Source organism: Carettochelys insculpta, chromosome 1, assembly GCF_033958435.1.
Source record: "Carettochelys insculpta isolate YL-2023 chromosome 1, ASM3395843v1, whole genome shotgun sequence".
Taxonomy (NCBI): Eukaryota; Metazoa; Chordata; order Testudines; family Carettochelyidae; genus Carettochelys; species Carettochelys insculpta.
The window spans coordinates 268,411,108-268,437,021 of NC_134137.1; the positions used below are offsets into that span (position 1 = coordinate 268,411,108).

A 25,914-nucleotide genomic window follows, 5' to 3' on the forward strand; every position below is an offset into this window, starting at 1 on the left:
TTTCCTAACAACAGACAAAGTCTTATTTTCAGAAACAGCAGAACAGTTTGAGATGAAACTTAAAAAAAATAAATAAATCATCCGAGGCAGACTCCTATTACGAAAAATTCCACCCCAAAACAGATAAAATTTGACCAAAGTTCTAGGCCACTGAACACAACATATTATAATAGGAAGTATTTGATAACATTAAATATAGATAGTGCCTGCAATAAATGAATCCCTCTGATAAATACCATTGTTGTATCTATGCAAATATTTCTTTACACAGTGTTTTAAACAAAATCTGTCTTCACAGCAGTCAGAACATCTTTCACACTGAATTACTTTTATCCACTTGGCCAGGGATTACTTTACATCATTCTAATTTCTTTCCGCTTCACGTGCCCCGAGTCTAAGGCCTACATTCTGGCTTGGTGAAAGCTGCACGCTCTCCCAAGCTCATTAGGTTTCCCTCTGTATGATTCACAATCCCTATCATTCTGGAGAGCACAAAATCATGGCCAAGAATTGAAGCAAAATCTTCCCCATAACAAGACAGAGTACTAACCACTGGCCACTGGGCCAGTCCCTTTTCACATTTACACACATAATTAATCTAAGGCACAGGAATTAATTAAAATTCAGGCTATATCAAGCCCTGTGCAAGCTGTATATATAACGGCTCTGTCCTCAGGCAGACCTGGTCTTTAGGCGGCTACCTCTCATCAGTTCGGGGTACATGGAATTGTAAAGGAGAATTAATGTAAATCAGTCCAAGCCAGTCATTATAGTAAAAAGATGAGACTTTCAAAAGCAACAAGGAAATTCAGCAATGCTCTTCCCATTTAAGTTTCAACAGGAGTCATGGGGTAAATCCCTTAATTTGTGTTTGAAAACTTTAACCAACAGGAACAAATAGCTGGGCTCCATTTCTGCAAAAAGTGGGATTGTGTGTGGGGGCGGGAATAAAAGAGACATGCACATGCAAACATGCAAGTAGGTCTGGAGTGTAGCCTAAAGCATCATCTCTCTGACCCACTCCAGATATGCACGCTGGGCCTGAACATCATGGTGTGCTCCTGGTGGATAGGAATCCCTTATATTGTGGAAGTGGAACAGCAAGCAGTTGTCAAAGAGATCAGCCCCAAAGTGCTAACCTTGGCTCTAATCTCTTGGGCGCTACAGCATCTATTTTCAAAATGGCTAGTGATTTGAGATGCCTCCATTTTGGTGCGATCAACCTGAGACACTTTATAAGGGGGCTGCTTTCAGAGACTGAGCATTCAGCTCATTCTGAAAATCAGGACTTTTTAAGGTGCCTCCAGTTTCTCAGACAAAATCTGAGGCATCCAAAACCACTTCTCTCTTTTGGAAATCTGGGCCTCTATTTTCAAGAGAATGGGAGACTGAAAGCTGGAGAAAAAAAAGGAAAGTCAACCGGCAGAGAAAGAGGGTGAAGCAGAAGGGAGAAGTGGAAAAATTCCATTGCATCTTGCTGTTGTTACCCACTACATTTTAAAAGACCAACTAAAAGTTATTAGTCATGACAGGGATGGTGCAGCATCAAGCAGAGAAATGCAGAGGGCTCTTACTGCAGCATGTGTGTCTGGCTGGCGTCCTTTTGTTTGTCAGGTACCTCGTAGTGCGGGGAAATCTTGCCAAGGCTGCTGTCACTCAGCATCCGCTTTCGGACTGCAGGGTTCCACCGATCTGATATTCTGAAGCACACAAGGAAGAAAGAGAAAGAAATGAATTCCACTGAGTCTACTTTTCACTCTCCAGTTTGAAGCTCCATCAAGGCTTGCCTCCACTACACAGTGGAGGTATGCTGCAGTGATCGATCTGCTGACTGTCTATTTAGCATGTCTACAGTAGACAAAATAAATCGATCTCTGAGCACTCTCCTGTCAATGCCGGTAGACCACCAAAATGAGAAGAGTAGCTGGTTTTGACAGGAAAGCAGCTCCCACCAACCTTACCACATGCAAGACACTGCAGTAGGTATGTCAATTTCAGCTACACTATGTGCACAGCTGGAGTAGATCAACGGTGAAGGTAAGTGTAGATAACACTCTACACTCAGTCATTTGCACCTCTCTTCTATCTGGATAAGCCCTAAGCTCGTTGGAAGAAGAGTGTGGGGTGTGTGTAGGTAATTCAGTGTGAGCATATGTTGGTCTGTCCAAAGGACAAGGGGAAATACCAATACTTCATCGTAGCTCCTGGGTTCACAGGTCAATTTAAGACCCCAAGTAGCAGTATCTGTATGTAAGCCCCACAGAGACTTTGTAATTTCATCAGCAGTGCTGACAGCTACTGCAGATCAGAGGGTAAGGTAACAGGGAGCATGGCTCTGTGCCTCTAGAAGGAGCAGAGCCTTTGGAAGCAGGAGTGAGGCCAAGGGCAGTCAGCCCTGAGTACCACCTGGAGGATGGTGCAGGGTCCACCTCCCTGCTCTTAGAGCCATGCAGAGCAGTGGATTGGCACTTCCACTTCCCTGGCATTTCAAAGGGGCCTGGGCTCTTGCCACCACCACTGCCCCAGTACCAGTGGCAGCAGCAGTGGCCAGGTGCTCCAGGCCCCTTTGAATTGTATACATTACCCCCTTGCACTTCGCTATCAGTGGGACTGAATTTGATCAATGGATCTGTTTACCCAACTCGTTACTTTAATATCCACCTGTTCTTCTGCCTACTGTCAGAGTGCAAAAAGGGAATTGTCCACCCGTGGAAAGGCTGCAAAAGCCAGAGGCAAGCTTGGGAAGGGAAATGCTCACCCAGAGGCCTGCTCCACTACCAGATCAGGCATTCCCGGTGGCGTCCCCACCTTCTGAGATATCACCAGCTCTGGGTCCAGGATAAAAATCTCGTCTTGCGAAATTTCCGTCACAAAGTGCAAATGTTCCTGTTAGAATGAGGTAAAGAATCTGAAATGAATCATCATCCATTTTCCAGGAGGCCAAATTGTCTATCAGAAAGTCAGGTGAAAAATGACCTCTCCTGCAGGGTACCAAATAGAATCTCCCAGTAAATATCTATAACTTCACACTTTTCTCCCACAACTCTCAAGCTATGTCTACACTAAAGTGATCTTTCGAAAGACGTTCTTCCAGAAAATCTCTTCTGAAAGAACTTCTTTCAAAAGAGTGCATCCACACACAAAAAAGCAGATCAAAAGAGTGATCTGCTCTTTCAAAAGAGAGCGTCCACACAGCCCCCCGGCTCTTTCGAAAGAACTGGCCAGGGATCAAAAAAGCAGGTGCCATGAGGACTGCTCTTTCGAAACAAGGGCCCAGAGCATCTGCACATTTTCTTGGAAAAGAAACTTTTGAAAGAAGACATTCTTCATGAAACAGGAGTGGAAGAGCACTTTCGAAAGGAGAGCAACATTCTTTCCATTTACTTTTGAAAGAATGCTTTTTGTGTGTAGATGCTCTATGGGATATTTCAAAAGAGCCCCCTTCTTCCGAAAAATGTTTCAAAAGAACTTGCTAGTGTAGAAAAGGCCTCAGGTTTCCATCCTGGCATCACTGAAGGCAACAGCAAATCTCTTGCTGACTTCCCTAGAATCCAGTTTTCCCCATCAGTCTGCAGCAAGTATCAATTTCATAACAATACTTACGGTGCTCATTCCACCTCTTCTCCATTGGTCTCTGTTATCTGTTCTGCCAACAACTGAACAACACCCGTCAATTGACAATGGAGAGATGCCCACCGATGTTGTCACCAATGGTGACATTGGTGGCTTGACACTCCTGCCAGCATTCAAGATTGAGTGCTGCCCTGAAAGCTGGACCTAACCCTGGCACAGAAGAACTTTTCAGAGCCTGTGGTTGCTCTTCCAAGCCATTTCATTTCTTTCGTGCATTAGTTTTGTTTTTGTTTTTGTTTTTGCATCTCCATCATCACTCTTCCTGTCTTTTCAGTTGCTCTGAGACTCAGAAGAAGATGCATGTCTCCATCCATTCACCATTCTGGGATGTATAATAAAAAAAAAAAAGCAGTCCACTAGCAATATAATGTGAGTATGAGGGAAAGTAAATCTTCTGTCTGTTCTCAGTGGAAACATCATGGATCCTCACTTTCGTCCCCAAAGGGATATGAAGCAGGAAGGAGATAACACACCGATGGACTTTCATAATAATATAATGAAAGCTGCGCATGACTTGGTAGGATCATATCTGTAGAGTTCAAACTATATTTCATTTTCATCTGCTTTACTCTGCTTGTGAGTTTCAAATTCTCCAAATGTCAAAGTAAAACTTCATTCAAGCCAGCCCTTGGCTTTTTGTTGAAATAGCAGCCTGTGCAAAGGCACCCCTTCTCAGATGATCCATAGTGATTGCACCTGGGACCTCAGATCTACAAACATGATCCATTACTGCTCCAGCACCAGGATCACCTCCATCAACTGGGAGACAGTGGCAGACTCGGGAGATTTTGTCACATGGTCCAGAAGACGGACACAAAATCACCTGCCCAATACATTACAGTTGCATGATTTTGATGCAAACCCATCAAATGGCCCAGCCTGATTAAAAACTAAGTCCATGGTCAGATGTTATTTTCACTGTGAATTTTACAATAAAACATGAAACTCATGTCATCTGATTTTTGTTTGTTTCTTTGTGAGCATTTTATATGGCTCTAATCATAATTCTCAATTTGTAACATAGTAAATTCCACAGCTATCCAATGTCATACACAGAAGATTAGGTTTTCAGTTTTGTTATAAACAGTAGAAGATAAACTGATAAAAAATCTGTTTGCACTCATATGGCCTTAAAAATAGAGGATAAGTAAGAAGACTAGAGAAAACTATTTGAACATCAAATTGCTTGTAGATAGCAGGGCAGATTTTCAGTGGGTGTAAATCTTCACTGACTTCAGTCGAGCTCCAATTTACACCTACTGAGGATCTGGCCCAGAATACATTTTTTTTTCTTGAGGACTCAACAAAACTTTAAGACACACAGGAACAAACACAGATAATTCATTTTAAGGCGCATCTGACTATACTTTAAAAAGAACTGCCAAAACTGCAAATGGATGGAAATTTACCTGAGATCTGTCAATGCGGTAAAAACGATCAGCAGAAGTTGCTGCAAGAAAGAGAAACAATAGATATGTGTACAAGAGAAAGATCTGAGCAGAACTGAATCCACAGTGTAGACCAGGCTAAATTTGGCTGTTGAAGAAGGCAACTTTGACTTCAGCGGAGTCATGCCAGTTTTCACAACTACTAATATGGAGACCTTAAAGGCAGAGCTTAACAAAACAAAGGTGATGGTACTTCATTAAAAGTCCAATCATACACAATATCACACATAGTAATGTCACTGTAAAATAAAATATGTTTCATAATAAAATAAATAATATCACAGACCTTATACAGTGTTTTTCATTAGTAGATCTCAAAGTGCTTTACAAAAAATGCAAGTAAAAATCTTCACCTGTGTTGCTAACAGAGCTCAGCAAACACTACTAAACAATTTATTTGACTATATATAGACTATATTCCTTGTTTTCTCCCTTTCTGCTAATATTTCTAAAAATTATTTTTTTAGCAGGAATGTTCATTGAATCAGCAAATTTAAAGCAAATAACAAAGAAGCACACAAATGGATTTCAGACTTGTAATAAGAGGCAGTCATACCAGAAGTCTAATACAAAGAGCTCCTTTCCATTCAGAGAACAAAAATAGCACCATATGATTTATGTCACCCACCAAATCAGTTCAATTTTTATATCAAATAAACCAAAATGCTTGTGAACAAGCTGCAGATTGAGTGCTTGGCTAATAATTTTGAGCTGAAAATAAATAAAAAAATTATTACACTCTGGTCACGGCAAATGTGAAGAGAAAAAGGGGAAAGTCATTGGGTAAATTATCTGGTATTATTTGTCCCATTTTGGTTATGGAAGCATGTTACCTTATTAAAACTTAACGCTTTTGAACTGTTTACATTGTATTTCAGCGTTTGTGCTGTTTATGCACGGCACTTGCTATGGCCAAGGAAACTACAGACTTGCTACTGTGTATGTGTTCAACATTGAGAGGAATGTTGAGATCCAAAAAGACCAAAATGAACCAAAGCCAGCAACCCACAACCTGTCTTCAATGGCAATTTCAGCCATTTGAAAGAAAGGAAAAGAAGAATGGGCGTATCAGAAGCAGTGAAGGAAAGACTGTAACTGCTGAGGACAAAAGTCACACCTCGCATATGGCTAGAGCTAGGTGCTGCCCATTTTGGCTGCTAGTTTTAAAGCTCCAAAGCCTAAGGCAGACCCCTGATGAACTGGTAGCTTTGATGAAGCCCGGCCAAGCTCGGGTTGTAGCTCTCCAGAGTGCTACAGTGAGTTAGAGTGCAATCTTAAATAGAATGGGAGCTTCATTTTCATAACCCCTAAAATATGTAAAGCCTGCTCGGAACAGATGCAGCCATGCCAGGGGCAAAGTACAGCCAGGACCAACATGCTGTTACATTCAGAAGAGCAGCCAGTGAAGGGATGCATCTTCACAGCCTGTGGCAACGAGACTCCTAGCCTGGGTTAACAGATTTGGCCTTGATCTCCCATACTAAAATCAGCTGCGTAGGTGTTTAGGCTTGAGCTGGAGCATGGCTCTGGAGCCTATGGATGGAAGGGACTTTGTTGCACGTGCTTCAACTTAAAGGCATTAGCTAGCAGATATATTCAGCTCAGTCCTCTGTCAGCCTGGGCTGAGAAGCTCGCTGCTGGGGGCTGCCACAGGCTGCATGGATCTAAGTGCTGCAGACGACAGGAGGCACACACTACTCAGTGGGGCTCAAGATAAAGATCTCACTCTGCTTCTGCAAAGGAAAGAAGCAGCATCCCTTCCCCTCCTTACCTGCCTAGCACAGCGAAGGGCAGCACCTGGGAAACAAGTGTCTCTCCAGGTGTATCAATGACAACAGATGATCATAGCACCAGAGGTAGATACACTTACCATCTAGGAAGCACCATCTAGGAGAGAGCCTCTGAACAGAAAGTACTCGTGGGAAGGAACCTTCCTGGTCCTGTGCATGCGGGAAGGAAGCACATTTTTTTATGTAACTCTTTTGCCTATGACTGAATTATTTACCCATTTATTTTTCTTTGCTGACTTTACCGTTCTAACCTCACCCTACTTTCCTAGTGGTCAGTTCACAAGCAAATCTCTCTCCTTTGTGGCACTGGGCATTGCCAACATCAGTGATACCCTTCGGGATCCATGCCTTTCAATTCAGAGGCCTCAAAAGCCCACTATTAAAAGTAGGTAGGTCACTTGTGTCACAAGAGAATTACCCTTTCATGGTGGTGGAGATGATGGTGAATATCAAAATGGGCAGGGTCTAAAAACAGGTATGCCGGGAAGGTTATATCTACACAGCAGGTATAGGCATGTAGTTAATCAGGTTAGCTAACGGGGGTTATAATAGCAGTGATGATACAGCAACTCAGTTTTTGACTCCAGTTGGCAGTTTGAGTGAAATCCTGTAGGGTAGCCAGGAGTTGAAGTGAGTGCTAATCTGAATTAAAGCCCACATAATCTTGTTTTCCCTGATATTTTAACCCCAGAGGAGTAGCTGTGTTAGTCTGCATCTTTGCAAAACAAAGCACACAGTCCAACAGCACCTTAAAGACTAACACTTTTATTTGTCAGGTAACGAATGAGCTTTAGTGGGAAAGACCACTTCTTCAGATTCCGCAGGAGAACAGAGAGAGAACTGAAAAATCAGCTAAACATGAAAGTAAAAAGTAAGGAATGGGGGAGGGCAGAGAGCGAAAGGAAGGGGAGAGGGGAAAAGAGAAAGAAAGAAAAGAAAACAACTGTGAAGAGTAAATTAATTGAAGGGGGATGTCTGCCATCTCTGCGAATATCAAAGGTGGGGAAATTGTCCTTGTAATGCATATGCCAGTCGGTGCTACGCATTGCTTCTTCATTTAACTAAAAGTAATAGATGTTTTCTCAACAGCTGGCAATTTATTGCAGTTGTTCCAGTACTGTTCGCATACACACACATTCTTGGGTTCCCTGTTATTCTTGGTCAGCAGAGTACACACACTTCCTAGGCATGGTTTACTTTACAATAAGCTCTTCCCGGGTTAATGTTTTGATGGACCATGTATTTTGCTCCCCAGCCAGGTGGATGCATATTAGTTTGGCACAAGGCAATTGCAAGTTGTTAACAATTTTCCTTGGCAGCCTACCAAATTTTGTAAGATTCATCTTATTAGCTTGCACCTCTAGGCTTGATTTGCTCCATCTATTATTGGCTTCCTTTCCTGGCCATCCAAGAGAAAAAAGCAAAGACTGCTCCAGACAGCTTATAAAATGTCTCAGTGCACTAAAAGATTTGGCCATTTGTTAGAGTTCCAGCAGCAAACTCTTGTCTAAGTTTCTACAAGTGTATAAGTTCCACTCAATGAGAAACTTCTCATACATTCCCAGCTCCATTCCACCCAAATAAAATTGTCTCAAATCACACCCAAGCTTGCACTTTACTGGAATCTCTAAGTACTGCATTCATTTATTCCCAGTGCTTATGAGTCTTTCCTTCTTCTGTCCTTGGTTACCATATATTTCCTTCCTTGCTTCCACTGCCCTATGTTAGAATACAACCGTACACTTAAATCCTTCAGGAGACATAAAGAGAAGGAAAGCAGAAAAATTCTCTCAGGGTACTCTGCTTATGTGCATACTTGCACGAAGATGTGGCTTAGTGGCCTACGCCTCAAGTTTGAAGCATGTGAGAACATGTAAAGCTCCTTGGGATGTTATATCTGTGGCCAGCAGGCCTAACTCAAGTATCAGAGGGGTAGCCGTGTTAGTCCGGATCTGCAAAAGCAATGAGGGGTCCTGTGGCACCTTACAGACTAACAGAAATGTATGAGCATAAGCTTTCATGGGCAAAAACTGCATCTCATGAAGTGGGTCTTTGCCCACGAAAGCTTATGCTCATACCTTTCTGTTAGTCTATCAGGTGCCACAGGACCCCCCGTTGCTCTAGGCCTAACTCAGTGCTTCTCCTTTTGAATGCCTCACAAGTAATTGGAAAGAGGGATAACAGCAACCACCTTTTTTCCATCTCCACTTGCAGAACAAACAATATGCTTAGTTTATACATTTTATATGAGTGAGTGAGTGAGCGAGCAAGCGAGCGGGTGTGCAGTGGGTCTATAACTTACTGAGGGAAACTATGACCTAGAACATGGGTCAGCAACCCCCAGCCTGGGTACCAAGTGTAGCACGTGAGCTGATTTTCACCAGCACACGAGGTGAAAGCTCAGCCCAGCCCCTCCTCCCCTATGTAGCTGGGAGTCTGCAGATTAACAAAAGACCAGCTAATGCTACCAACCACCAGCTAAATGGTAACACCCTGCATATTAATTATTTAGTAATGAACCTGTTGTAAGTAGGACTATTAGTGACTTTAAAAAGGATCACCAGCACTCAGACGGTACACAGGAGTCAAAAGGTCAAATTTCAGCACTCCAGCTCGAAAGGTTGCTGACCCCTGGCCTAGAGGAATTTTATTTATTTATTTATTTATTTGTGAGAGAGAGAGAGAGAGAGAGAGAGAGAGAGAGAGAGAGAGAGAGAGTGTGTGTGTGTGTGTGTGTGTGTGTGTGTGTGTGTGTTACCTATCCTTCTACTTGACAACAGGGAGAGGATTAGAGAAAGAATGGGGGGATGAAAATGAGGATGAATCTAGGGTTATTTACGTATATCAGAGGAGTAGATTATATGAGGAGGAACAGAGATAGACATGGGGACAGATCCCTAGAAGCTATCACAAGAAACAATGGAGAGGATACCATTCCCAGGAGGAAATTCATATGAGAAACCTGCCTGTGCTTCCTCCATTACTTCACTCAGGGCAACAGCCTCAGTAGCGGAACCCAGAGGGGCAAGTATCACTCATATGAATATGCATTAAGCCCATCTGAGGAACAAACAGACTGACAAAAAAGTCTAGCAGTAGTTTTCAAATTTGCAGCAAGTTTGCTGATAAGCGTTTATGCTGACTCACCTCATTTCCAACAACAGAGGAAGCCCAAGAGAGAAATGTGAGTGTTTATAAAATCTGAAAGTACCTGTGAGACCTTATTAGAGAGCTATGAAGACAACTCCACCAGCTGAAGCACTTTATGCCTATTCTTGCCCTGATTTCAATTCCTTTCCATAATTTATAGATGGTTACCAACAATATATGGAACAGTCCCCAAATTAAGATAACAAGACAGTTTGTCGCAAGAACCCACTGAGATTATACAAATGCCCGAACAATCAAGGATAAACAAGCACAGAAGACAAAACGTAAAGGCAGTGCCATTCAAAATGAAACATCATAAAGTATTGATAGAGGTTTCAAGCTGACTTGTATTCTCAGAACCACTTAGGTGATTCATTTACACAGAGCTGATAACTCCAGGGGTTAGAGTTACTTTAGTGCTGTGGAGAGGATGAACTCTGACATTTCAGACTTTGGCTATTCTGGTTTGTATCCATATGCACCTTGTCCAGCATTTTACATCTAGCTTTTTCCTTTGTGTGAAGCAGCCAGTAGCCAGTAGCCAGTTAGGGCAATTTTGGACATGTACGCTTTTGTGAGGAGCTGAATAGACCAATTCTCACAGTTTTAATATCTATCATACTGGACAATAACATTGTTCTGATTGCTTAGTGCCTGGAAGTGGCTGGCACACGTATCACCAGTATGACGTTAAAATCGGAAGAGGAACAAGAGAACCAACAAACACCAACAAACACCCATTCAAAAAGAACCTTCAAAAACATTTCTTTTTCCAAGTGTACATTTTCTATTAGTAACTACCAAGGCTCCGGGCATATACTGGTGATTGTGCCTCACTGGAGGCTAAGTGACTCGGCTAATCACTGATCTTCAAAAAACAATCTGTTCCTAAGCCATAATGGTCTCGTAACCACAGTGTAGTTGTGTGCTTCCTGTGACGTAATTATTAGCCTCCCTTCTTACATTTCAATGGGAGTTGGAGGCAATAAACCTTTAAAAAGGGTGCTCCGCCCTCCAGTTTGGATTCCATCAGAGTAAAACTTTACTAAACCTTTACTATGCCTACGTTAATCCATTGCCAATGGCAAATTAGTTCAGAAGACAATAAAGTTAACCTCAGGGAAGGCAGTTACAGTGATATATTCTTTTATGATACCTATTTTCAATTTCACAGTGGTACAGTGGACAGATGATTAATTCCAAGAGAGCATTTGCTAACATAGCACCAGATAAAATACCCTGGGTGCATTATCTAAGTGCATATGACAACATAGTTGAGAAATACATACTGGAGGCCTAATTTTCAAAACTGGCCTTCTAAATTGCAAATACAAATGGAAACCATGCCACAGAGTGTTTTGTTTTACATGTAAAAGAAATATTTCCATGCACAGTTTAGACAACCAGCTTCTAAAATGTATTTGAATGAATTAATTTAAAGCTGGGACAGATGAACATTCTGATCTATACACAGTGGTTATAAATACTTCATGGCTGCTGTTATTTTCTTTCAGTGACACTGTTATTTGAGGTTACTGGCTGTGTGAGTTACTATATGATCATTCCATCTATCAGAACAAGTAAGAGTATTCATTTGGGCTTACCCATTTATTCTAGGGGCAAACTCTTCAAACCACTACTTTGAGACAAAATGCAATGATTTGGTAGAACAACCTACACTGTGATGTTGTGTCAACCCAAAATAATTGTGAGAATAGTTCTACAATCCAGGGCTTGCTAAATAAGGGATTGTCTGGTGAGAATTCAGAAACTCATCTCAAAGTTTGAGACACTTCGTAATGTAAGGCTAATCTCAAATGCCTATTCTATTCAAAGTCTGTTTCAGTATTTGGGAAATATACTCTGAATGCAAACACAGTATCAAATATAATAACAACTCCTTCCAGAGACTAACTTTTCTCTATTTCTAAAAGAATGAAAACAAATAGTGCTCTTCATATTTTACCTGATAGTGAACTCTCTGTGTCGTAGACATTACTGACTGCAGGTCCTAAAGGATGCATAAAAGAAATGGCAATGATGATGAATCAAAACCAATTCACAAACTTCACACAAGAGCTGTCCCACTGTAATTTTACCCAAGAAGAGGGTAAAAAGCCACAAAAGAATTTTGAAACTATTTAGTCACACATTTTAGCTTTCATCATGCTTGCAACACTTTTGTGCTCACTTCCAACAAGCATTCCAGCAAATAACGTTAATGGAGGCAGCATTTGACACTCACAGGATTTAAAGTTAATACTGAGGATCTTTGGGGAAAGCAAATTTTGCATTTTGAACTATCTGGCCCAGAAACCTGACTCTGAGAGCCTCACGAGGATAGAAAATTTGAATTGGCATCTGATCCACGCACATGGCCCACAGATGCAGATATCCCCAGAAATAAGAACTTTGTTCCTTGTATGAGAAAATAAATGATGTAGCAGGCCCCAATACAGAAGAGTCAATGGGTGTAAGGAGCCTTCCATCTTCCTGTGAGGCCTGCCCAGATAGCAAGTGTGGGTATGAAGAGGAGTCATAGTACACTTAGAGGGGGTCACTACTTCCCAACCTGTGAGTAAGTGGGGAATGGGTGAACCTTAGCCCCAGTCCAACTCCCCCCACAACGTGCCAGCCAATGGAACTCAGGCAGCGTAAGCAAAGGAAGTCAGAGAAACCCTGCAAAGAGCGGCAGCAACACAGTGTCCTCACGGACTGGAGCTGGGGATCACTGAGAACCAGAATTCCTTCCCAGGGCTTTTCCATGCTGGGTGAAACTACTTTCCACCCTTTACCAGGGCTTTGATTAATGTAGGTGTTAATGTCTAATCTGTGGGGAGATATCCTTCATCTCCTCCGACTGCACCAGCCACTGCCAAACCTGTCTCCATATGAAGATTATAGCACTCTTGTCTTTTGTAGTCCTGAAATTTATTCACATTTTCAAAGCTCTATTTTCTGACACACACCCTCGCCAAAAGCTAAAAGATAAATGCCTCATCTCAGTCTCCTAAATCCCCATTTAGCCATCTAAACAAGCAGCCTCCTTTTCAAAGGGGCTGAGGGCTATCGCAGTTTCAACTGAATCCAGTGGGAGCCGTGGAAGCTGTAGCACTTTTGAACATTGGGGCACCACCTCTGCTACCCTCCATATGGTTCTGGAGCCTAAACCTGGCCTCTCTTTTTGAAGAGCTTGGCTGAAAGGAATAAAGAGACTGATAAAACATTGATCAGAAGGCAGACACAAAGTAAAAGCTGTTACATCAAATTAATGAAAGTCCATTATCTTGGCTCCTAAATGCATGTATATTTTAAATTAGTTTAATAGTTGCTTACCAGAGCATTTGGAGATTCTGCCTTTCAGACTGTAATGTTTAATCAGCTTTTAGGAGACAATTTGTCAACAGAGAAAGTGCAGCACTTTTATTAACTACATGAGCCTTCAGAGTCAACATAAGCTTCTGGAAATACCTAGTTTATACTTAGCACACACATAGATATTAGCAGCGTCATTTCCACACAAATATTATATTATTGGCATAGACAGTCCCATTTTAATACCATAATAGCTATGCTAACTGCATTACTGAGGTATTCCTAATCCTACCTACTGCTTTTCATGGAGGGACCCACATTAGTTTTGCAAGATTCATGCAGCGTCCTGCTAGTCTGATCAAAATCCAGATTGGTAAATACAATCCAACTAATGCTTTAATTCCTTTCTTTGCTTTAAATGTGTAAAGTATTCTCTCTCTTGCCTCCAAATATTGTGCAGTGCTCCTCATGAATTTATAATGGCCACTATCTTCCACCCTCAAGAAGCTTCAGTTTCAGGGTAGAGCAAAGCAAAGCATTTCTTATGCATTGGGTCTATACTTATAATCCTGTAACACACTCTGACTTGAGAAAAGTAGGTCATAAATCAGTAAACAATAACTGAAATTCTCACTGACTCACCTCTTGTAACCGGTCAATGTACATACGACAGGTCTCCAAGTCACAATCTCCCCGTACAACTATAATTCCCAAAGGTATGGCTGGGGGCAGCAAAAAGAATTCTTAATTAAAACCTCTCTCTTTCACATATTAAACATCCACAGTGCATTCTCCTTTTAGTCCCCAATAAGATTTTGCTATAATCTTTTATACACATGTGGAAATCTGACCCTATTTCTCCTACCCACTTTACCACTCTGTATTTATCAAATCATGTTTTTCTGTTTTGCTAATATTTCAAGGGGCTAATATACCTGCAGTTTGTTGACATCCTTCATCATCCGCCACTATTATCAATTATGTTGACACAGTAGAAGGAATGATTTCTTAACAAAGGAGTTATTGGTGTTGTGTATTTTGTTATGCACTGCAAACAGCTATGATTATTTTTAAGGAGACTCTGGAGCACTTATAAAACAATTTAAAGCCAATGAAAAACAACCAACCTTGGAAGCCTAAAAGTTACATCTGTTTTTCTAACCATTTTTCTTCTGCTCCACTTTGACTCTTTTTTTATTAATCTGTTCTGGAGCTGTGCACATTGATATGAAACTGTTGGGCTGTTTACGATCTGCAGCCTGGACATGCTGATTGATCAGTCTAGTTCTATGACTGATGTTGATTTTATATTTCTTCTTTTTATTTATTTTAGCAGAAAAACAGCTGAAGTATTTGTATCAGAAGGCAAATCTTGCAACAGCAGCATGGACTTCATGATGAGATTCACAGGGAAAAAACTAGTTCAAATTCTGAGAAGGCCATCTTGACCTTTGATTTCTTAAAATAGATAGTAAGCACTCAGAAGCTATGCCTCCCCCAGATTATAAATTAGAGAAGGCAGGAAATGTTCTGTCAAAATGAGTTTGTGTCCCTGTTTCCCCACATAAAAATACATTTTTGCAGAAAATAATCACATTTTTGTTGAAAATATGAAAACTCGCAAACCACAAAATGTTTTCCCTGGTGCCAGGGGCATCACTTTTAATGACAGAAGTGAAGTTCAGTGCCTGTAGCTACTCTGTTTGCGGGCCCTTCAACAAGCCTACAAATGAGGGTATTAAACTCTAGCAGGGTTTCCTTAAATAAGCAGAAGGGAGATTCAGAAGTACTCATATTTTTAAAATGGACTAATTTAATAATGTGTTCCCTCTCCCCTGGCAGGCTTTAACCAAACAGTGCAGCAGCAACTGTGGGGAAGCAGCATAGAAACAGCGGGATAGGTTAGAATATTCATAGGAAATATTCCAGGAGAGGGTGAGATCCTTATCTTCATAAACAATTTAGTGGATTGGATAACAAGGACTCAAGTAAGGTTACTAACAACAGTATGATAAATTGAAAAACTAGCTGTGCTGCAGCTGCTCCTGTAATTCAAAAAGATTTGATTAAGAGGGACCCTGGGACTTTGCCTACTGAGGAGCCCTTCATCCTGATAAGTCAAGGAAGGAGACAAGCCATAAGGAGTAGACAGTTTCATGGTTCACATTCCTCTGGCCTACTGAGGCAGGTTAGGCAAGTTTAGCAATCTCAGGTAAGGAAGGAAGAGTTCTGGAGTATTCAGACTCTGCACAGGGCCTGCGTGCTAAGATAGACCAGAGCCACAGCATTAACACCACATGCAGCACTAATGATTATGAGGCTAAGAAAAAAGTAGAATGTGCTGCTCAGAGGTGAGGGTTGAGAGAGGAAGAATGGGTATGTGGGAGGAAGGTTGCTGAGATCACTAAGGACCAAAGAGAATATCCCACTTTCCTTCTGAAGTAATGGATTAACACATTTTCTTCTAGCAATCTCCCACTCACCCACATCTTAATTCTTAGCAATGGCCAGAAAGAAGGAGTTGCAAGGCTCACCTTTAGGACCTTTCATTACTGAGAAGAGCTGGTGAGGAGAGCCTATAAAACAGTGCCAATTGCTGTGTGTTTTTTATTTGTTCAGGTATTCTGGGTACAGAATAATTCTTTTTGCTCACTATTTAATATGGTTTAACCTGTCCTGAAAGGAGAATGGCAAGCACTTGGATGAACGTATTTAATCACTGTTTCATTTCAATTCTGGAGGTCCCTCTGCAGCCCCTCTGAAACGGTATTTTGCAATGTTTTACAGCTGTAATCAGTGAATCACAACAGATACGATTGTGCCTCCGATAGCAACAATGCATAAGGAGGCTGTGCCATTAGGTCTTCATATTTTCTCTTCTATTTTTTTTTATTTCTTTTCACTTAGCCCCCTCCATTGAATAAGGAATATGTGCACCTAACTGAGACTAAAGGCCTATCCTACTGAAGTTGTTATTTGACTAGACCGTAATAGTTCCTGATGACTCAGAGAGGAGGGACTTGTGAACGTGTGGAATTACCAAAAAATCCATACATCTTGCTGAGGTGCAAGTGCTCCGATGCAAGAGACATTTCAGCTGTGAAATTTTTTACGGTTTAGTTATTTGCCTGGTTGAAAGAAAAGCACAGTGTGCCTTTTTAATCTTCACAGGTGGGAGGAAAAACATTCGTTTAATTTTATCCCACATATGAATTTTAGCAGCATATTGATAAAGGAATTTTATAAAAATCATAACTAGGTAGTTCCAGCCATGAAATGACAAGAATGGCATTTACAACGGTTTCTTGTAAGAGCCATAGCTCTTACATACAAATTCTGGGCTTGTGTGACCAAAAACTGAAGCGTTAATTGCTTATTGTATTAAGTGATAGTAAGTACTTTCAATGTCCCTCCAAAGATCTTGATACCCAATACTCAATCTCAGGTAACATGGGATGGTACCATTTGGCATATGGTAACCACAGTATGTGTTGTTATCCCCATTTTTTCAGGTGATGTGTGGGAGAGGGAATAGACACAACTCTAGACTAGAGATTTGTTCATGACCACACAGCAAGTGATAGATTTGAGAAATTACAGAAGATTTCCAGATTCCCAGTCCATTGATCTAACCACTAAACTAATCACCAAATAACTATGTGCATGGCAGAGGAAATAAGAGGACGATATGAATACATTTTTGGGAAGATCACCAAAGAGATCCTTTGGAGGGAAAACAGTTTCCATTTTATGGATGAAAAAGAAATCAAGACAGCTAAGCTTTGAAGAGAATTCTCTTCAAAACTGGAGCTGGCTGAATTTTATCAACACCAATCCCATCATACACTCCTCACTTTCCAACCAACTTGACTCAGAGCAATTTGGACCCATTTTCACCCCACACTAAGGGTATGTCAAGATAGCAAAACACAAATAAAAAACAATCGAGGGCAACGATCCTCCGGGCTTATGTAAACTAACTTGCAGCACGGTGCTCAGGCTTCAGAGCTAAAAACAGCTGTGGAGAGGTGAAGGCGAGGCTGCAGCCTGGGCTCCAAGACCCTTCCCCTTTGCCATGTGCAGAGCCCAGGCATTTGATGTCCTGTTCTACCCATGTAATGCCCTATACCCGTATATTCAGTATATTTCTATAAACTATATCTTGTGAGATATTTGAAAAATCATAATCTGCTGAACATCATTATATTGTCATGGTATGTGCAACAATACTACATGTTGGCCTATGAGATTTTACTATGCAATGTTATTAAACAGTTAAGGGTCTAGGGAACACTCACAGACTAGTTTCTCAGAAACATGCCAAAGAACTGATTACAGACTTTGAGAAACTGTTAATTGCTTAACCTGAGATTCAGCATCAGGGAACCTGTAAATATGGAATTTACAATTCATATGAAAGATGTTTGTACAGCTCAGGTACACTATAGAATTGCATGATGCTATGACTCAGCAAAGAGTTTTCCTGTAGGCGTTAGGGTATAAAAAGGAGACAAAAATGTCTCTAGAACCTTCTCATTCCCCATATTTACTCAACACATCAGGATCATTTGAAACCCAAAGAACCATCACTGAATTGCCATAGCTAGAACTGCATATCTACAACAGACTTACCTGCCCAGCATAGACCAGCCCTAATATTATTTAGCTTGGTAAAGTTAGGAATTTGATTGTGATTTTATCCTTTATTTCTCTTGTAACCCATTCTGACTTTTCTGCCTTATACATGTATAATCACTAAAAATGTATCTTTTGCCAGTTAATAAACTCATTTTATTCTTTTATCTAAGCCAGAGTATATTGTTTGAAGTGCTTTGGAAAGCCCAACTCACGTTAACAAAGGATTGTGCATAATCCTTCCTTTCGATGGAAAGATGAACTTTTAATGATCGCACTCTGTTCTGGGGGCAGGGGTCCTGAGCAGAGAAAGATGCACATCCCTGGGATACAAGGTTGGGACTGGAGTATCTACAGGTGTTACTCTATATATACACGTCATGAGTGGTTAGGAGGGGATTGATATATCCAGCTGGAAGTGACTTCGCATGCTGAAGACTACGTGAGAAAGCCAGGAGAGGCTATTCAGACAGCAAAGCAGTGTAAGAGGCTGCTGAGGCTAGAGAGTCTGGGGACGCAGCAGTTCCACAGTCCAGATGACATCCTAGGAGCTGTCACAAATGGAATCAGTGTCACTGGCAATAAGCTGTAGAGCACAGGTAAACTGACTCAGAGTCATGGGGCTTACACTGCAGAGCTAAAAACAGCAGTAGAGGCTACAGCCTGGGCTGTGAGACCTTTCCCCCAACAACAGGTTCAGAGAATTGGTTCCAGGCCAAGCCGAACCTCTCCTTTGTTCACTTTGTAGTGATACAATGTGAGTCCAAGTCAGTTGACCATGGATCTGAAACATGCTTTGGTGGATCTTTTTTCCCCTTTCCCTGCATAGATGTGCCTTTAGAGACCTCAGTGGAAAGCCTTGGAGTGGGAAAACCTGAGCAGGGAGAAGAGAGGTTTGGTATTTATTCATGCTATACAAGAATTAAAACAGAATCCATTTCCTGGCTTGCCTCATGCTCTTTATCCCTGTGATGAATTTGTGATGTGCCTTGCAGTAATATAGTTTGGCTCACTGCTGGTTCTTCTAGCCTTCTGATCTTTCACCAACAGCATTTGGTTTGGTTTTGATCTGGTTATCTTCTAAGTTTTCTACCCTTTCTGCCCTAGGCCTTTTTCCCCTTTGTCTGTTGGAGAGCTAGTGTGAAACTATGACGTACGTGCATTAGAGGAGAGCTATCGTCCTGACAATGATTAATACTAGCTAAACGGAGATACTATAAAGAATTGTTCAGGAGTATTGTCTAGGGTAGAGCAGTCTGGTTACCCTAAAGTGCATCAGCCCACTGATGGTCCCAGATGTGGCTCTCACCAAAGTAAACTCTCTGACTCGTCAGGTCATTTCTGCTCATTTTATTGAAAAGACTTAATTATCTTCAGGATCTGAGCTCCACTCATTGCAGGTGAGGGAGGGGTGAGCAGTCAGGGAAAGGGGTCCAGCTCCCTCATTCTGCTGGCCACTCTCTGTACTAATGAGAGTTAGAGCTGCTTCCCAGCCCCTCTGGTTTGTACCAACATTGCAGGGTAACAGTAAAACATAAGCGCAGCAAAGCAGAGTTCTACTACATGCACTCTCTGCTCTCTGCGCACTTCTAGAATGTGTCTACACCAGGAATAAGGAGTGAAGGACCCAGTTGTACTTGAGAGAGCACCCTTCCAGGAGTAGAATTTTCTGCTGGCCAGTTGCCTCCCAGTTTCCTCTCCCTTTTGTTAAATTTGTTTCCTGTAATGACACTAACTTAAATAAAGTACTAAAAAAAGGTTGGATTGGAGACATAGCAATGTAGCTGATGCCATATACTACTTTTGCAATTCAGATCACCCCAATAGTCAGCTGGAAGAATTTTCAATGTTTTCTGACTCCTCATAATGTTATTAGTTTTGGAATATACAAAAAAAGGAGAAAACTGCCTCCTACCATTCCCTCATTACATTGAATCCCTGCTACTAGTGAAAATTTCATATAGATGCAAATGGAAAAAGACTAGAAATGTTGCATATTACCCCCAATAAAAGATAAAAATTCAATTAACTTCCGCATTTGCTGTTCCTAAGGGATATTAAATTTGTAATCTAAACACCACAATTTAGCTGCAAAAATCCTGATCAAAAAAGCCATTAAAGCAGGTATGATCTCCCAGGAAGTTCACTTCACTGAGTTTCTTTCAGAGATTGTGTTTGGATGTAAATACTGAATTTAACAAATAAAATATCTTGCATGTTGCGGGTGTTGTGAGGATTATCATTTTCCTGTGAGACTGCCACTGACGGACATATGAAGGGCCAAGTCATGACAATAAATTCTCTTGAATCTTGAGTTGGAAACGTTAAAGAACCAGACACTTATTTTAAGTGGTTTGGCTTCTAAAGTGTGATAAGAGGCTAAGAACTGAGTATGTACTAATGGCACTTTCCTGACACACAAAAACACCCTCTCACTCTTTAGGTCATTTCTGCTTATTTTACTGAAAAAAACAAGATTTTTTTTTTACTACTATCAGAAATAATGGCCAACGCAACTGTGGCAGAGGACGCTGCATTTGGTCTGCTCGCACATTATTGGCAGCCTTGCTGGTTAATTCTTAATAGTAAGATTCTATTTATCAGTAACAAAGGAAGGGTGGAGGAGGCACATGCCAGGCTGAATTTTCAGTGCAGATTGTTAAATCTGAGCATATTTGTTAGGACACTTCCGAGCACAGAATAACGATGAAACGACATATGTAGACTAGCCTATAGGTGGGCATGTGCTGGTTCATGGATGGAGGAGCACAGAGGACACTACAAATCTTCCCCCATTATTCAGTTAAGCAAATGCCTACCATAGCGTGGAAAGCTGCCTTGCCAACAGCTCCATCCTTCTCAATAGGGTCAGAGACAAGGAATGGTCATAGCCCACCTCCACCTCTACCACTAACCCTGAGCAGCAGGCAGAGCTGACTAGTTGCAAAGGAGAGTATATGCCCTGTGCTTACCAGGTCATCGGGGTGCCCTTTGGAACACATCCCAGGGAGCCACCAGCTAGAACTCTGGTGTTTGGAGCAAGAAGCGTTGGTGGAAGGAGAGACTGCGATTGTCTGAGGAGGGGTTAAACTGCTGGGCAAAGAGTCTGGGACTGGGAACCAGCGGAAAGGGAAGATAGCTGATGAGGAGCCCAAGTGCAGGAAGAGAAATAAAACCCACCCGGCAAAGACACTGGGACAAGGAGCCAGGCAGGTGGCACAGAGGAAACTGAGGTTGGATGAGGATAGCAGGGACTATGAGCCAGAGGGGATGGGGAATGTGGGGATGGGGTGATTGGAGTTCAGGGACTTTTCAGGGAGAGGAAAACTGTGACGGGATGGATAAGTCTGAGGACAAGGAGATAGGCATGGAGGGGAAACTTAGAATTGCTGGGCAAGGTGATTGGACCTGGTGGGGAAACTGCAATGGGGAGACTGAAATGGGAGGTAAGGACTATTTAGGCAAGGAAACTGGGACAAGGATGGGAGATCTGAGGAGTGACCCTGGGCCATGGCTAAGTGTGGAGATTGGAACTTAAGTGAGGACCGAGGGGTGGCAGAGAGGACTTGGAGATGGCCAGGGACAGCATGACAGGGAAGGGCTATGGGGGCACAACTGCATGTTTCATTTGACCTCTTGTGTCATACTGAATCTAAAAGCTTCCAGTTACAATGCTTAGATCATGCAGACTGCTAAGCAAAAGACAATGGGCTCTGACACGTTCTGTTAGTCACTGTGCAGGTCCCACTCCTAGCGATCTTATTCACCACCCTGCCATAGTGTTGACAAATCTAAGTGGCTGAGACGGTGAAGAATCAAAAAGGGATGCAGACTTCTTGGGTCACTGAGACTACGTCTACACATGCCCCCTTGTTTGAAGGTAATCAGGGTGGTGGGAGATTACTAATGAAGTGCTATGGTGAATACACAGCACTTTATTAGGCTAATTCTCCCCCGCGGCAACTTCGAAGTGTCAAACTTTGAAGCGCCAGCATGCCATGTAGCCACGGGCACTTCAACGTATTGGCGAGTTAGCTGCGGCTACACGCAAGCCAGCACTTCGAAGCTTAACACTTCCAAGTTGCCACAGGGGAGAATTAGCTTAATGAAGTGCTGCATATGCACCGCAGCACTTCATTAATCATCTCCTGATACCCTGTTTACCATGCCCCCTTCGAAGTTGGGAGCTAGTGTAGACACAGCCATAGAAAATGCAACTCTCCATGTTTGGAAATAGCATTCCATGTCATACTGGTAACTCAGTTATTCATAATCAGTGTGACTAGTCCATGGCTCATGGGCATTTGAAGCCAGGGGAAGCTAAGCCACCCCTAACTGAGAACTGTAGCCCCTCTGCATTCACACCCCACCCTGAGGGCCTACCCTTTCTCCCCTCCCCCACCCCCAAAGCTGGTATAACTTTACTCCAGCTGGCAATCAGGGGTTGAGACAGCTCAGTGCTTGGGGCGATGGCTCCAGGTGGACTTGCTGGTGTGGTGGGGGTGAGGAGTTGGGGCTCCTGCAGCCACTAAAGGGTGGGAAGATTTCAGGGCTCTGTGTCTTCAGGTAGAAGGGGCAGGATAGCCATTGGGTCAGAGAGAAAGCAAGCGCACAGATACAAAAGCCAAGAAAATATGTTTTGATTATCTAGTTTGACCTCTGGTCTAACAGACTATAGAATTTCCTCCAAAATAATTCGAGTCTGAGGCTGAACACTGCTTTAAAAACAATTAAACCCAAACCCGCTTCCAAAACTTCCAGTGGTAGAGTCCACCACAGCCCTCGATAATATTTTCTAATGCTTAACCACCTTCACTACTGAAAATGTACACTTGATTGCCAGAAAACGTACCTAGTTTCAGCTTCCAGCCCCTGGATCTTGTTATACCTTTTGCTGCTAGATGGAAGAGCCCATTAGCAATCCCTTGTTCCCCATGTAGCTATGTACAGACTGTGGCCAAGACATCCTTTAAGCTTCACTTTGTTAAACTAAACAGATGCTGCTCCATGAGTCTGTCACTATATGACTGTAGCAACCTGGGCAGCAGCTTATGCCAGCCCCCTGAGTACAATCTCTCTCAGTACCTGTGTCCGCACTTAAGTGATTAGCTTCCCTGCTTCAGTACAGACAACTCAGAAGCCATGTTTTCTAGTCCTGTGCTCATGCTTATCACTCTTTTCTGAACCCTCTTCAACTTATCAACACCCTGCTTGAATTGTGGACAGCAGAACTGGATAGTATTCCAGGAGTGCTTGCACCAGAACCAAATAAAGAGGTAAAATAACCTCTCTCCTGCTACGTGAGATTCTCCTATGTACTGCATTAGCCCTTTTGGCTACAGCATCACACTGGGAGTTTCATGTTCTGCTCGTTATCCTCTCCCTTCCCTTCCCAAATCTTTTTTTAGTCTCCACTGCTCAGGATAGAGTCCTCCATCTTGTAAGTGTGGCCTACACTCTTTGCTCTATTTACATTTAGCCATATTGAAACATACCAAGCAATCCAGATTAATCTGCAGCTTTGACCTGTCCTCTTCTTAATTAACTATCAGTCACCCAACTTTTAATTAATTTAATGTGTGGCATTTTTATTTTGTATCTTTATAAATTCTTAAAATTTTACATGGTACCAAGTTGCATGTAGTACAGAAATCCATGTACATTACCTTCACATTATTACTTTCCACAGCCCAGTTTGTAATCTCATCCAAAAAACCTATATCAGCTTCGTTTGACAGGATCTATTCTCTGTAGCTCCACACTGATTGACATTAATTATCTCACTCTCCTTTAATTCTTTACTAATTAAGTCCATATCAACTGCTCCATTATCCTGCCCAGGACTGACATCACATTGACAAGCCTATAATTACCTGGATCATACCATTAATCCTTTTAAATACTAGTACAAATAGCTGTCTTCAAGTCATTTGGAACTTCTTCAGTGTTCCACGATTTCTAGAAAACAATATTAGTGATCGAATGAGCTCCAGAGTCAGCTCTTCTAAAACTCCTGGAGGCAAGTTATCCACATGTGTGGATTTCAAAATGCCTAATTTTAGAAGCTGGTCTTTAGTATTCTCCTGAGTTACTCCTGAAATGGAAAATACTCCATCTTATCATATTATATGACTGTATCATCTGTTTTCCCAAAATCCAGAATAAAAATATTTAATTAACACTTGCACCTTTTCTTCATTATTATTGTGAACACCTTTCTACTATTTTAATATGTTGTTTTCTTTGGAAATGTAGAATGATGATTAGGGTCCTCTCTTAGGATGTAGAAGACCCAGTTTTAAGTCCCCATTCTAATGATTAATTATATATAAGAGCTACAGCTTTAATAGGATGAGCAAGACCTGCCCAGGGGCTAGGGCAGACTTCTACAAGCTCAAATCCCCACTCCCTCAGTGCATCTGCAGTAGGAACAAACTTCAAAGTTAGGCACTACTCCGAAGTAGCCTGGAGAGAGTCTACACACGTTTTCAATTACATTGAAGTTAACTTGGAAGTAAGGGAGCCCAACTTCGAAATCCTTACTCCATTCCTGGGAATGGAGTAGTGCCCTACCTCAAAGTTTAACTTCAAAGTAGGGTGGGTGCAGACGCTCAACTTCCAAGCCTGTTTCTTCAAAGTTGTACTTTGAAGTAATCAACTTTGTTGTTCTTTTTGTAGTGTAGACATGGCCCCTCTCGGGAACTGAATCCAAGTTTCCAACATCCCAAGGGAGTGCTAAAACCAGTGAGTTAATAGTTATATGACCCCTTCTTCCCTGGTTGTGTTTTGAATGGCATCTAAGTTCTTGGGGAAAGAATATTATCAGAACTATTCATGTCAAGCTTGCAAACACTGTTGGGTCAACCTAAAACTATATTCTTTAATGAATAAATGATTCATTTAAAAAATTGCTAAGCTTTACTTACATTGGGTGTGTGCGCGCATGCAAGTCTCTCTCTCTCTCTCTCTCTCTCTCTCTCTCTCTCTCTCTCACACACACACACACACACACACACACACCATTCTCAAAAGACTGATGTTTCAATAGTCAGGTTGCTAACCTGTCCTCCTTGTTTTAGGATAGAAGGTACCCCCTACATTTTCACCATCCCATGGATAATATCCAGGGGTAGGTAGAAGAAAGAACAAGAGACTGGAGAGATGGAGCTGCAGCTAATTCAGTAGCGGTGAAATGCCTGCGTATAGCAGCAAGAAAACTACAGCACTACAGAAAGGCAGAATCAGGTATGCCCTTCAGAGGACAGAATGACATCATTTAATTGCTCAGAAGGTTTTCGAAATGAGGTGTCTACCTCCAATGGAGCATAGATTAATCTTCACTGAGCTGTTTGTATGACAAGTTGTTAGACAGGGGAAAAATTCAATTTTAGATGAAGCAGTTGATAGAATCAAATGACTATTTCAAGCACACAAGGAGAGTGAAATGTGTTTGCCTGAAGTTTGGGGGTGATTCAGATTGCTATGCTGATGTCAGAGCTTCCAAAACACTATTATGGAGGCATGTCACAGGCAAAAATCTTAATAGCTTTCCCAAAGTATTCCTGCAGGGATAATAAAGTGGGTTGTTATTAACTGGTTTCCTTTTCATGGTCTGATTTCTGTGTTCTTGTTGGTGGTGGTTTTTTATTACGGCAGTAAGAACAGGGAAGTGTGCAGTAACTGAGACACCCTAGACTTTCTACATCTGTGTTTATTCTGCAACAGTACAGAAAGATACGGAGACTGAGAACCACAATGGTACAGAGTGAGAAATACATGCTGCTGAATGTCATGATGCTACTGTGAGGGCATGACCTGATGCAGAGCATCTGGCACTTCAAAAGTGAGCCCCTCTAGCTTAGAATTCATATAAGAAGGATCTCTCCATCTGTCAGCAAACAAGCAGCTGTACTGCTTTGGAATATAGGGATTCTCTGTGTGTA

At 41.8% G+C, this 25,914-nt stretch overlaps 1 protein-coding gene across 2 annotated transcripts in view; it reads right to left on the minus strand.

The window, feature by feature from the left end:
• DGKI (diacylglycerol kinase iota) overlaps positions 1-25,914 on the minus strand; it is a 319,904-nt gene that overhangs the window by 63,144 nt on the left and 230,846 nt on the right. For both annotated transcript variants that reach the window (XM_074983801.1, XM_074983800.1), the window contains 6 exons: positions 13,979-14,058; positions 11,988-12,032; positions 6,952-7,021; positions 5,043-5,083; positions 2,759-2,886; positions 1,575-1,700 (listed from right to left, as the gene is read on the minus strand). In XM_074983801.1, coding sequence (XP_074839902.1) covers positions 1,575-1,700; positions 2,759-2,886; positions 5,043-5,083; positions 6,952-7,021; positions 11,988-12,032; positions 13,979-14,058 — 490 coding nt within the window. The remainder of the gene's footprint in view (positions 1-1,574; positions 1,701-2,758; positions 2,887-5,042; positions 5,084-6,951; positions 7,022-11,987; positions 12,033-13,978; positions 14,059-25,914) is intronic.